General features: G+C 33.2%; 1 protein-coding gene across 1 annotated transcript; it reads right to left on the minus strand.

The window, feature by feature from the left end:
* Nucleotides 1-11,559: 11,559 nt before the first annotated feature.
* Nucleotides 11,560-14,920, minus strand: LOC123670028 (tudor domain-containing protein 3-like). The gene is made up of 7 exons (XM_045603522.1): nucleotides 14,759-14,920; nucleotides 14,598-14,682; nucleotides 14,102-14,492; nucleotides 13,330-13,511; nucleotides 12,279-13,235; nucleotides 11,874-12,146; nucleotides 11,560-11,790 (listed from the first exon to the last, which is right to left on the minus strand). The coding sequence occupies exons 1-7, from the start codon at nucleotides 14,791-14,793 to the stop codon at nucleotides 11,659-11,661; spliced, it is 2,055 nt and encodes a 684-aa protein (XP_045459478.1). The 5' UTR covers nucleotides 14,794-14,920; the 3' UTR covers nucleotides 11,560-11,658.
* Nucleotides 14,921-15,275: the final 355 nt, after the last annotated feature.

Consider the following 15,275-nt stretch of genomic DNA (forward strand, 5'->3'; position numbering starts at 1 on the left):
CAAACTTAACGGATCATTTCTAAATATTTAAAATTTATATTGCTAGTCTTTAGTCGCTAAATTTATTAAAAATATATCAATACTTTTCTAATATTGTTTAAGGGCTTTAAAAATAAAGGAAAAGTATTTTTACTATAAGACGATTTAATCACACATTTAGGCAGATGGATATTTGAACAATAACCTTCAAAGTTCGTCGTACTGTACAACTTGAACAATAAACACATTTAATATTTACGAAACATGTTCTTTCTTTTCTTAATTGATCTCGTATCTCAAAGAAATTTTTTAACTAAGACATACACGTTAAAGATTCACTATTTCAGATGACTGGAAAAAATATTAAACATTTCACTTAACAAAAATCTCGTATACCATGGTTCGGTTTTGTTCTTGACGTAACATACCTCCAATGAGCTTGGCTATGTTTGGTTTGACTTTCCAAATGACGCAAACCTATCGTATGGTGAGGCCCTATTTTCAAAACTTCCTTCATCATTCTGTTAATGCTACATGGATTTTCCTTGCTTTGTTTCTTGTAAATTATTTTCTTCACTATACTAAATGTTGTGTGAGTAATTTATGTCAATGGTTTTTTAACTACCCTCCTGCTTATTTGCGAATATTAATAAATCGACACTTCTACTCGTGCCTAATGAACACATACAACCGGCTTTTTCAATGTTAGGGTATTAAATTACGTCGATCAGAGATCCTGTGACCAGATCCAGGATCGGCTATCGTTAAACCATAATACAAATAATTCCTAAAGAAAGAAAAGATAACAATGTTTTGAGTTCCGTCAGTCACTCTTATGATTTACCAAAAAAAGTGATTATTGGGTCATATAAATAAATTCTTAGATATTATAATTTTATATTTGTTCTTATTATATTACATTTTAGTATATGCAAGTTATACAATTGCCCAAAAAATCAACGTCATGCCAAAAACTGGAGCCAGGGTAAGTAGTGACAGTTCCCAGAAAAATCATGTCATAAAGTCACGTACTTTGCCTTGAAAATAAAAACTAAAAACTGACATTCTGTGATGAACTTTCAATTACTGCGACTATAATACTTTGTTTCTCTTACTTTTTTCTTTTTTATTGTAGGTAATCCTGGATAATTCTTTTGTTAATTACAAACTAAAATTTAATCATAACTGAGTCCATTTTAAATTAAATATAACTTTTTTGCTCAATCAAAATGATTAGGTACGTGATCCAACTGTAACTGAATGTATTTTATGGACCCCTTGTTGTTCTAATGATTCCAATATAATATAGTGATGTTTCAGGGAATCAAATGCCTTGTTGAAGTCTACGAAACCCAAATAATATATTTTGCTGTATTCTCTTGTTAGCGTTTAAATTTGTAATTCTAACAATTATTAAAATATTGGATTTTGTGTGTACTCCTATTGTTTAATCGTTTAATAGCGGAACAGTACAGAGATGGTGATACCATCCTGAGAAGTTGCTCCTTAATCCAGCTTGCTCTGTACAGATAATCGCAACTAAATAATACTGCTCTTAAGTAGTGTTGTATTCCTGTGACGTGTAAGTCAGCCAGAGCTCCTGAGGAGAGCCGAGGGGTAGGGTCGACAACCCACTTCTGGTGTTGCAGGTGTTCATAGACTACGATAACCGTTTTTCATTAGGTGGGCCGCAAGATTGTTTGCCATCTTCGCCAAAAAACTTCGCCTATAAAATTCCAATACGAGCGGTTTTCGTCGCTATTAACCAGTGACTCTCAGAATTATTTTTAGATGGTCTATTTGGCGATAAATACTCAGTTTTGTACTTATGTTTTAGTACAATTCTCATTTATAATGATTACGTAATTAAACAGAAAAAACCAACATTTTTATCTTGTAATCTAATTATAAAAACACCTGTATGTAATTATTAGTTTTATAATTTATGCATACACATGTCTTTTAATTAGTAGGTATACCATACACATTTTAGGTAAAACTTTCTATCATACACTTGCTTGCTGTTTGATGTGTATAATATTAGAACTTGAATTGTACGTTTTTAAATCTGTATATCTATCGAAAAAAAATTGTAGCTATACGACTGTTTGTGTATGTTATATAGAAATAAAACTGACGACATATTATTAAAAAACACAATATATGTACTTGAGAATTATGTACTTAAGAAGGTGTCCAAGCTCTATGCTATCACTATCTATATCTGTAAGCAACTTCATGCTTATGTATAGGTATAACAGCCGACTAATATGGCTAAATATGTTTTTTAAATAAATAAAGGTACGTAGAAATAGGTATAGTACCTATATATTGGGAATTATTATAAGTTTCTATACTTACTTCAAGCCTAGCCGACCTATAGTAGAAAAACCGTTGCTCACATAATTGTGTTTGCTCGCAAACGAAAAAAAACCGACTTCAATTACATCGACGAGTAGTACAACGTAGATCGACGAAAAAATAGTCAAGTAATTGCGCGTTATCAAAGATTACTCAAAAAGTAGTTATCAGATCTCAATAAAATTTATACGTGACCACATGACAAACATCAGCTTTCGATTAAATTAAAAATTATTAAAATCGGTACACCCAGTAAAAAGTTATTGCGGATTTTCAAGAAGTTCCCTCGATTTATCTGGGATCCCATCATCAGATCCTGGTTTCCTTATCATGGTACCAAACTAGGGATATCCCCTTTTCAACAAAAAAAGAATTATTAAAATCGGTACACCCAATAAAAAGTTATTGCGGATTTTCAAGAATTTCCATCAATTTCTCTGGGATCCCATCATCAGATCCTGGTTTCCTTATCATGGTACTAAACTTGGAATATCTCCTTTCCAACAAAAAAAAAATTATCAAAATCGGTACATCCAGTAGAAAGTTATGTGGTATAATACAACGTAGGTCGACGAAAAAAGCGTCAAGTAAAAACGCATCATTAGATATAGCTCGAAAAGTAGTTGTTAGATCTCAAATAAATTTAAATGGGACCAATTGGCACACACCACCTTTCGATTAAAAGAAAATTTGTCGAAATCGCTCCACCCAGTCAAAAGTACTGATGTAACATACATTAAATAATTGTGTTTGCTCGCAAACGAAAAAAAAACCGACTTCAATTACATCGACAAGTAATACAACGTAGATCGACGAAAAAATAGTCAAGCAACTACGCTTTATTAAAGATTACTCAAAAAGTAGTTACCAGATCTCGATAAAATTTATATGTGACCACACAATAAACATCAGTTTTAGATTAAATTAAAAATTATCAAAATCGGTATACCCAGTAAAAAGTTATTACGGATTTTCGAGAGTTTCCCTCGATTCCTCTGGGATCTCATCATCAGATCCTGGTTTCCTTATCATGGCACTAAACTTGGGATATCTTCTTTCTAGCAAAAAAAGAATTATCAAAATCGGTACATCCAGTAGAAAGTTGTGCGGTATAATACAACGTAGGTCGACGAAAAAAGCGTCAAGTAAAAACACATTATTAGATATAACTCGAAAAGTAGTTGTTAGATCTCAAATAAATTTAAATGGGACCAATTGGCACACACCACCTTTCGATTAAAACAAAATTTGTCGAAATCGGTCCACACGGGCAAAAGTTCTGATGTAACATACATAAAAAAAAAAAAAAAAAAAAAAAAAAAAAAATACAGTCGAATTGAGAACCTCCTCCTTTTTTGGAAGTCGGTTAAAAAAATACAGTTGAATTGAGAACCTCCTCCTCTTTTGGAAGTCGGTTAAAAAGGTCTACTACTACTATTCTAAACACATGACTTTTCCAGTGCCAATTTTTTTTAAAGTATTTGTCTAACTCAGCGGATATATAAAAAAAATGTCGTGAGATCTCAGAATTTCTCGAAATTATACAGTCATCTATAAGTTTTAAAGAGGCGTTTGCAAACAGCTAAACATTTGTAACATGCCTATTATTATAAGATTTATACGAAAGTAACGTAAAGATTTTTTTACGGCTTACATAACACTTAGTAGATATATTATAAAAACCTAAAAAAGAGATTCAGCAAAATAAAAAATGCTCCAGGATACCTAATCATATATCAAGGAAACTAGCTGCACCCCGCACGCGTTGCTACGCTTTTTTTTGTCGTACCAACTTAGAAACTTTTGTGGACTCCTGCACAACACTTTTCTGAAGATCATGACATGATCAAAAGCATAGTTTACGATTCTATGAAGGACGTACAGACAAACATTCATTTTTATATATGTAGACAAAAGCTAATAATATTGGAACTTGAACTATCTCCTTTTCAATTATTGATACCTAATTGGTTGATACTATTTGTTGATGAACAATTGCTCGCAATATATTTATAACAATATTATGTATATTCACCAGAATATAAAGAGTAATAATCGCAGTGTAAACACGAGAAGGAATAACAAAATTGTTACTCGCAAGTTTTCCGACAGCACAAAGTAAACTTATCCTTTCTGGGTTATGGTATTCGCGTGTATAAATAAAATCCCACAAACGACTTTGGAATTGTCTCAACATAAATTTAAAGTTTTTATTAAAAAAAAAAAAAAAATAATGAAAGGATTACATAGTTGATAAAATGTGTGGACTCAGTGACGCTGTATTTCATGCAAGATATTAAACTAGTTTTGTACTAAGACACAGTTTATAAATTATTTTCAAAAGAGTAGTTGCAGAGTTTCTTGCTTCTTCGTCTCTGCATAATCTACATTCCGAATCGGTGGTAACTTTACGTTTACAAAAATAATAATCAATTTAAAATTACGATTCAAAAGTGCCTCTTGGGGCCTATTTTAATAGTTGTTTTTGATTTTGATGTTTTTGGTTCTTATTCGCCTTTTACTGTTAGAAATATGAATTAAAGAATTAATATATCAGTGAACTCTTAATATTTATTGTACTTACTAGACTAACAAAGGAATCCTAGATTTTTATAAATACCTAAAACCTTTTGCCGATTTAATATTCTTTAATAAAATCTTTTTAACATAATATAATAACGATTGTTCATAAAAATCGTAACTATTTATGTTAAAATAATAGAATCAAATACCGACACCGATACACAGTAGCATAAACAAAATATTGTGTGTATCTTATATCATTTTAAACATCTGACATAGGTAACAACCAACGCGGTAAGAGCTAAATTGGCGTTGTTTCATTCTTTTAGTGACGCTCGTATGTATGTCACGACTCGTGCGCGGTATTGCCTACATGTAGTTGATGTAAGACTGTTACGATAGTTGCGCGAAGGCATGCCGCTATACGCAGTGCGCGTGTACACGCGTACACTCGCCTCAAGGTGATACGGGATATCGCAAGGTTCATCTGATCCATTCTCTTGATGTCCGAGTGAAAGTTTTATCTGCTTCGGTGCAACAACATCTGACATATATTTTATTGCAATCGATGTTGTTAGAAATTATTTAAGAAATATTTATTTCACGCTTCATTCTTTAGTTTAATTTATAAAATAACGATTATTAATGCTTGCTTAAATTATGTATATCAGTATCCTAATATTAGTAAACAATTATTTTCAAATAGAAATTAAATAACAAAACAAAAAACCAGAAGTTTAGTTAGGTTTTAAGTTTCCAACATTGACAAACATTCACCTTGTGAAGAAATATTATTGTGTCAGTAAGATTCAAGTAAAACATGAATCAGTTTCACTTAACTGTCACTCTCACAGAAAATTTACTACTAGTAAGAATCGCGTAAATTCACTTAGCGTGAGTTCATTCACAAATAACTAAAATAAAAGAGTCAACCGCGATCGATGGGACGAAAACAACTGGTTCGTGTTACTATAGTAAGACGAGCGACGCCCCACCAAGCATTGTGCTTCGAAACCTTCCAGCACTTGCTTGGTCGTTTAGATTAAATTAGATACCATACTAACGATTTCAATATCAGTAAGCTATTTTATTATACGATTAGTATTATAACTTACAGACTTTTAATGTTTCTATTTAAAACTATTTCCCATGTCTTTTTTTCCGAGGTTTAGAGCTTACATTCTACCTCAGTTACTCTTAAACTCTTTATAAATAATTAGCTATTTCACTAAATACATAAACATTTTAAAAATGTATATGATTATAAGTAATTGATATATACAAACAGAATCGTTTTAATTTTTTATATTAAGTATGTACCTATTATTAAATTACATATATGATCGAATAAATCTGCAACCTATTTAGGTAGGTACATTAAAATGAATTAGTATCATAAACCCATGTAGTGCCTGTGCCTAAACTTTACTACCAATGATTTTAAAAAATTTAATAAACATTTTAATATATGATAAAATATTGATATAGTGATTAAAAATTTTGTAAGTGTAACCAAAATGTTGCAATTTGTTCATTTCTAACACAATATTTTTTATCCGTGGTTGTTGAAATTTGTAAAAGAATATCGTTCGAAAGGAAAGTAACGATAACATCTGAGGCAAAAAAATAATTTACGGTATCGTAGGTATTTCGGCATAAAACATTCTACCTGTTAGTTCGCGAATTGCTGTGTGGTTACGGCAGTAAAGAATATAGCCACCACCTCTGTTCCCGTTGGTTTCGTAAGAGGCGAGGCGCGATGGGATAACACAGTTCCAGAACCACCTTGGAACTTAAAAAACCGACGGATGGCAGGATAACGGACGGGGCCCAGCGTGGTGACAATGGCCAAAACACATATGGAGGCGATATGCTAAAGTGAGTGAGATTCGCGAATGGTTCAGTAAAATTGTAAGAGATAAAAAAATACGGTTTGGGCAATCATCACTTATAAACAACTTTTGAATTTTATTATTTCTTTTTACCGCGCCTCTTGGGTATGGAAATAATCATTGCAGGAAGCTAGCTACCTGATTTAGGGTTGTGGCCTGTCTCGGGCCTTTTTGATTTGTCGCCCTATGAATTGAGGGAAAAAGGAATACAATTTTTCGAATGAACTTTTTTTTTAGGTCAGCCGTTCCATAATTCCATAAAATAAATAATCGAGAAAAATATCCGGGATATATTTCCGCTGACCATTTTTTTAGGCCATAGCATAATAAAATAACAATTCCATAATTCCATAAAATAATCGAGTCAATGGAAAATTTGTTTTGGCTAAACTACTCAAGGTTGTAAACATACCCACCGTGCACAGCCAACATATTATAAACAAATCCGTGTGCACAGTGTTGGATCCGCCCCGGTGGATACATTGTTGTTTTATCATTTAAGATGTCTTTGATTTAAATATTTTACTGTGTGTTTAATGTGATGTGAATATGATTTGTCTAATTTTACAATAGTGTTTCTATGATAAATACTACTTTTATTTCGATTCGAGGCTAAATTCAACGGCTAAGTAATAAGCGTTAGGTCATTTGTAGAGCCAACACTGTCAATGTAACCTTGATATACATCCGCTTGTGATGTCACTGGTCGACTTTTATAATTCCCTAGCTAAGGGCAATGAAAATTAAAGTTTTTGAAGAAGTGAGTCTATACTCCCACTTCGATAAGAACTAATTTTCTACATAGATTATTAAACCTAATTACCAACGGCAAGTTTCAGTACTTTATCTCTCTGAAATTTACTTACTAGGGGATAGAATTTTGACGTAAACTCCATACAAATTGAGTCAAAAATTTATCGCTAGTAAGCAAAACTAAAGATATATTATTGAAAAGGGCCGTAAGTAATGAATAAGTAGGTTAATACTAAATTTTATTTCTTTGTTATTTCCACTTTTTTTACCGTTAAAATATCTCGGCGCCCCTGAGTAGTTTATGTTTTTCTATCAAGACACAAAAAAAATCCTAATGACAAACACTAAAAAAAACGAGTGTGCTTTACCACACGACTGAATTAAAACTGTTTTAGTTGCCCCGTCAGTAATATACGAAACGTAACTCTCTCTCTCTCTCTCTTTCTATCTCCACTAACTTATATCTCCCTCTCGACTTCCGCTTCACGTAACGCTCACTTCGATCACTTTTCGTAACGCTCTCGTCACGCATTCACCAGCTCACTCCCCAAGCCCTGCCCTCTGCGTAAAGTAATTGTACTCCAATAATAAGAATTTCTTAGTTATTGCGCTGAGGGCAAGAAAATTTGGATAAATATACATCCATAGCAGTGTAAAGTGCTGTGTTTTATTTCCATTCGAAATGTTTCAGTAAATAATCCATTGTTTCCACGTTAGGTTAAATACATTTAATAGGCAGTTTCAAAACAAACACATGAAATAAATAAAATTTCTTTTATTAGCTTTCAGTTAATAAATGGTTAATTCAAGAGAAAATTAGTACAAATGTATCGAAAGCTGATGATCTACAAAAACCGAGGTATCTTGACAAATTACTGATAGTTGAGCTTTGGTTTACAATTAAAAAGAAAAATACAATTTCTTTTGGCATAAACTACATGTACGAAAACAGAAAATAATTACTATATCTTTAAAGTTTAAATTGTATTTAAACTTACAAGGTCAATAAGCTAACAAAGACATTTCATCATTTGAAATTCTTACATAAACAACTATATGCAAATAAATGGTGATTTTACGTATGGTATACAAACTTTACAATAGATAAAATTAAAAACACCTCAAACTATTTCGACGATGAACTGATAAATAATAGTAAATATATTACACACTTTGCGCTAGAAATACAACAAATACACTTATACAAGCTAAACTACGATGTTTGGTTACATATAGACTGAATAAATTAATGCATGAGAGTTACATCCTTTAGAGTTTAGTTTTCCCTAAAATTATAACATTTATGACAACTTTTTATTTATAAACATATCACTGTGCAGCACGCAAGCTAAACAAATCTGATCTTCTGTTTCATGTTAACAAAAAATATTACAAAAACAAATCTTTTAATAGAATTACTCAACAAAAAAAGTATGCAAAAATTTTCGGTAATCTGTTATGACAATTTATTATATCGGCGACAAATATGTACGTATATTCTTTATTTTTTGTCACGTACAGCTTAAGTATCTGCACATTCACATCAGCCACGTCGAAACAATTTTTAATTAAATTAAGGATTATTATAATGACTACTTTCATTCTGAATACTATCAAAAACTGATTTTTTTTTAAACTTTTTACTTATACCAATAAAAAATCGTTACCAGCAATTAAAAAAAAAACAAAAATAATAATATAAATAATTAGTAAAAAAAAATATTTACTGATCAACAATAAATATAAAGGAATGGTGGCATTCAGCCTGTAACATCCCACTGTTGGGAGGAGAAGTATTGGAGCTCAATCCACCACGCTGCTCCACTGCGGGTTGTGGGATATATTCCCTACTATGAGTAACAATCGCTATCAGGTGTACATGATAACAACTGGGACCGACGGCTTAACGTGCTCTCCGAGGCACGGTGGGGACAAGGACAGACATTCAAACCGGAACGAAATATTTGTACAAATACAAATATCCATCCCGAGCGGGAATCAAACCCGCAAACCGCCGGTTTTTTAAGCGACTACTCGCACCATTACACTGGAGCGGTTGTTAATATATTATAAATATGAAGAAAACATACGAATTGAAATAGATCCTACACTGTAATACATAACAGTCAAGTTACAACATTTACTCAGAAAAACTTTTTTTCAACGTTTTAACATCAAAGTTTGAGCTTACATCTATTATTATTATTACAAGATACAATTGAGCTACACTAACTATAGTTTCTTTACACTTAACATGAAAATTAACTCAGGTAATAACACAGTTATTACAAGTTTTTCAATTAAATACATTATTTTATACACTGTAGTGAAAATAATAATATTGTGGCTGCACAGTTTAATGTTATTTAGTAAACATTTGTCGATGTAGCGCTTAACATCTCCGCCTATGACGCAGTCGCCATTAAACAATTAAATTTATATACCGAATAATTTATAATTTATCTTGAACGTTATCGACTAAAAAATCCGTACGTAACATTGAATATAACATAATTTATTAAATTTCAAAAAGAAAAAGTATTTTCAAATAAAATCAACGAAAATATTTATAGATCTATCATTTTCTCGATAGAATTTTGATATATACCTATTCACAGCTACGAATCGCTCAAAGTATGAAATCCCTAGCTGCGCCCCGCGGTTTCACCCGCGTTAATTTGAGAAAACAACTTACTAACATATTATATAGCCTTATATCCTTCCTCGGTAAATAGACTATCCAAAAAGATTTTATTTCAATTCGAATAAGTAGGTCCCGAGATTGGCGTATTAAACGAACAAACTCTTCAGCTATATAATATTAGTATAGATAGATACGGCGACCGTCACGAGACGTTGCGTTCAGCGAGTAGTAAAATATGTACAGTGGGCAGACGTGGGACAGTGTGTAACAAGACGCGTGGAGCGGTGGAGTCGCGCCGAGCTCGCGACGGGACGTCAGCTGGCGGCGCGCGCGGCGCGTGCGGGAGCGGGCCGCGCCGCCCCGCGCCCCTACGGCCGCCGCGCACCGCCCGGCGCGCCTGGCGACATTCGTTCGGTAAACGTGTGTGTATGTTATGACATCTGCTCGTCATTGGCAATGCACTAACGTGCAGTCCATAAAAAAAAAATAAAAAAAAAAAAAACAAAAAAAAATTTTTTTTATGACATTTAAAATCTAATATATAAAATTCTCGTGTCATAGTGTTAAACATTGAACTCCTCCGAAACGGCTCGACCGATTTTAATAAAATTTTGTGGGCATATCTGATAAGTCTGAGAATTGGCCAACATCTATTTTTCATACCCTAAGTTATAAGGGGGGGGGGAGGGTAAGGGGTGTTAATAACATATATGGCAAAACAACGTTTGCGGGGTCAGCTAGTATATACATAACTTTTTAGCTTTCACGATCACAGCGCGATTATTAGTTTGAAACTTCCGATGTTTGATGTTACTGCACTGGCTGAAGTTCAATTTCGTTCACTTCCAAATTATAGACATTTCAAATAACTTAAGATTACTTGTCTAGATAGATCATTAATTTAGCACTTATCATTGGCAAAATCATCAGCGAAAAGCTGATGGAGCCATAGTCTCTATTAATTATAACAGTTATAAGACATTTATGACTAAAATATACATATTAGCTTCCTGTCCTTCCAATACAAAATATGGTATAATCGATACATCAAATTCTTCATTTTTAATATCTACGATCTTATTTTTGTATTACCCACACATTAGGAATTCTAAACATTTTTGAATATCATATCAAAAATTGACCGCTCCAGCGGGGTTCGAACCCGCGTCTCCGACTGACCGTGCCGGCGCTCCAGCCAACAAAGCCATAGAACGCTGTACCCGCTAGATCGAAATACCTGATATGATAATGTTTATATTCGGTTTAAGCGAACCGTGGCATCTTTTTCATTTTTATTTTTAATAACTCTACCACAACAACAATGGGATATGAACACATTGTTTAAATGATGGCTGTTGTGATACTGTCATACGTGATACAACACATACGTAAATGTATATTGAGACAGCATAACGCATTTAACAGGCATATGCAGATGTATAATGACAAGTACACAAAACACTGGAACCCAAGTTAAACTATCTTTAATTGGCCAACAATAATTACTTAATTTTTATACTGACCTTGATTAGGATAGGGCAAGCAATTAGACTTCAAAACTTCCTCATGATTACCATATGCACAAAATTTGACTACAACCGTGTTTGCTGAAATACCAGTGATTTCAGCCTCATAAAACTGGAATAAAAGATATTAGTAGTTATAATAATGATCCAATGGTATATATGAATTTGAAAACTCAATATGAAACAGATTCATACATTATTATCTTCCCAATACAGGGCTAGGCAACGATCACCGACTTTCCAGTTTATATCGGCAACTCCTAGCATAGCCCGAGCCTGCTCATTCACAGCAGCATTCTGAAAACCAAGCAGTGATCCCGGCAAGAATGGCCCTCCAGTGCGCATTGTATTGAACTCTTGAGGTCTAGCACCATATCCATATTGACGTCCACTAAAACCACCTTGAGCTCCACCCATGTAGTTCATATTGGAATATATGGGGTTCTGTTGAGGTTCCATGTATCCGTTATGTTGCTGCTGGGCTGTGTGTTGCTGCTGTTGTTGCTGTTGCTGTTGTTGCTGTTGCTGTTGTTGTTGATGCTGTTGTTGTTGATGCTGTTGTTGTTGATGCTGTTGTTGTTGTTGTTGCTGTTGTTGTTGTTGTTGCTGTTGTGTCCTACGTTGATACTGCTGATCTTGGTATTTAGACACGTCATTATTTCTCCTGAATGGTGGTATGTCCTGCATATTCTGATTTGGTATGTATGACTGTTTTGGTGGATAGTTTTGTTCAGGATAATTTTGGTAATTTCTCCCGGGTGATAATTCCTTACTAGGCCGTGACTGATTAGAGAGTAAATTTAAATTTGCTGTAGCATCAACTAAGTTGTCCATGGGGGTCATATTATTTCTAAAGCCAGGTGGCTGATTCATGTTATTGTCATTGAAGTTATTATCATTTCTCACATTAATTTCAGGATACTGATTATGCGATTGGCTATGATATGCATTGTTATAATGTAAATTCATATTATTAGCCTGCTGTTGTTGCTTATTTTTTTCTTCCAACTTTCTTTGAAACCTTGGTGGTTTTTCATTCTGAGGTTGGTATTTCCTTTCCTCTCTATGAGAGTTATGGTAATTCTCATTTGAATAGTGACCCCTGTCATTCCTATGTCTTGGTCCATCATATCTAGACCCATGAGACCGCGAGTTGTTTTTGGCACTGTTTCGGTCCCTATTCCCATAACCCCTCTCTGCTCTGTCTTCTGAAGAAGTGTTATATTCTCTACGATTATTTTTGTCTTTATCGGGCACATTAGGCAATTTATCTTCCAAGAAATCAAACAATGATACTTTTCCAGAGGGTTTTACAGGAATACCATCTTCATCATTGGTATCTTTGTTTCTGCCTTTACGTTTTGGTTGATCAGGTTCCTTTTGCTTTTCTTTGCTTCTATTTTCTGAATTATCTCTTTTTTGCAATATTCTAAGTGCTCTCTCTACATTATTCTTTGTATATTTGAGGGCATTTTCAGCCTGTTCTTCAGAAAATCCGGCGTCAACAATTTTTTGAACATTTGCATCTAATAATGGTTTAGTTCCGCCTCCAAAAACCTGAAAAGTGAAAACAAAGAATAAGGATCAAATTGCACAGACATAAGTTATAAATTAGTTATAGTAAATTTATATATTTTATGCAATTTCTTACTTTTTTAACTCCAGACATTCTTTGTGCCTCTGCAATAGCTCCTTTTCTCTGGGCTTCAAATTCTGCATTATCTTGTTTTGCTGCTTCTTGCAAACTCTTAAACTGTTTATCCACTGGCAGAGCTTCCAACCTTTGGCCAAAAGGTATCCAAGGAGGCGGACCACCATCCACTCCTATACCACCTGTATCAAATATTAAGTAAGATTACATACATAGTACAGTACATTTTTAAGTAATTTAAATTTAATATGTCAAAACAAACCAATTTGTATAAAATATTTTAGGTATAAATATGTAAGCTGTATTTTGTTTCTTAAATATGTAATAAATAATAATAAATATATATTTACACAATACACACATGATCGTCTGTTCTTAAAGTAAGCAACTTAATGCTTGTGTTATAGGTAACAGTCGACTGAATAGCTACATTTTTTTTTTGTGATAAACATACTTATAAATAATACATATATAAATATATTAATAAATATTTATATTACACCCAGACTCAAGGTGGGAATCGAACCCACAACCCTCGGAGCAGAAAGCAGGGTCACTACAAACAGCACCAACGGGCTAGTCAATAAGTCTTAAATATGTGTCAGTTCCATGAAATCACCTACTGTAAAGCACTAAATTAAGCTAATAAAAGAAATATTTTTCTTTACTTCTCATATAAAACAGATATTCCCTTTGCTGTCCAATATAAATAATAACCATGTAACTTTCATAATCATTACATTTGAATAATTAACTCCTAATAATCACCTACCTCTGGTGTGTTTAGCTAAACTACGGTTGAGCTCCCACTTTTCAATCATATGAGAAACCTTTCCTCCTAAAACAGATATAACGGCTGGTGTGAGCCATATAACACCGTGGCAGACTTCTAGATCTTCATTCTTAAGAAGCAACTTTGTTCCAGGTGGAGTATTAATACTAAGACTTGAGATTGGACTTGTTTCTAGGCCTATACATGTTGATTTTCCATCGTGTAATGTAAGTTTTAGCATTCGAGGGGCCGAAGTTGATTCTTCATTAGCTTTTGGTGCAGCTACATTTCTGATCTTTTGAATTTGAACAATTATTGGCTTTTCTAATTTAGTTGCATCTTTTGTAAACTCTTCGGGGAAAGCTGCGTCACCGATATCTCTCAAATCGAACTAAAATATGATTACAATATTAGTAATACTTAAAAATATCACAGGAAGTAATTGGTGATTCCTAATACGAAAATACATATAAAAACGTAATTTTACAATACTCACATCTAAAGCTCTTCTACTTAGGATATTTACATCTTGAATTTGACCATTTTCGCTAATAATATCAATACCATCTTGACTTAAGTGCCTACAAGAAATATCAAAATATTATAGGCATCAAAAGGAAAATATAAATACCGAGTCACATATTAAAACTCGCTTACCATCCCAAATCTTTGAGATTATCTCTGAGTGTCATGTTTTCATTTGTATTTAAAATTTGTATCAAAAAACTAACGAAACTGATAAATAAAACCTCTCAGACACACCGAATCCCACTTGTCCATTTGTCAAACTTTTTTACTACAGGCTACAGAGTACAAAAGCAAATTGTCCAATAGGCCAATAGGGTTTTCATTACGGTCATTTTTATTTCACTTACACTATTTAACTCAAGATTTCAAATATTGTATAAATAAGAAATATATACACATAGTAAAAAATATTTATTAGTTCACAAGTAAAAAAATTTTACTTGAAATCTAACTTTGAAGTGAAACTTCTTGTATCGCACGCTTGTCTTTGGGAGTAAGCTGGTGAATGCGTGACGAGAACGTTACAAAAAGTGAGATCGGGCGAGGTAAACGGAGCAAGAGAAAGAGGTGTGTTCAGAAACACATTTTCTTTCTTTCTTTCTCGCATAGCCAATTACGTTTACGTTTACGTATATCTAAGACATAG

The sequence above is a fragment of the Melitaea cinxia genome, chromosome 4 (genome assembly GCF_905220565.1).
Source record: "Melitaea cinxia chromosome 4, ilMelCinx1.1, whole genome shotgun sequence".
NCBI lineage: Eukaryota > Metazoa > Arthropoda > Insecta > Lepidoptera > Nymphalidae > Melitaea > Melitaea cinxia.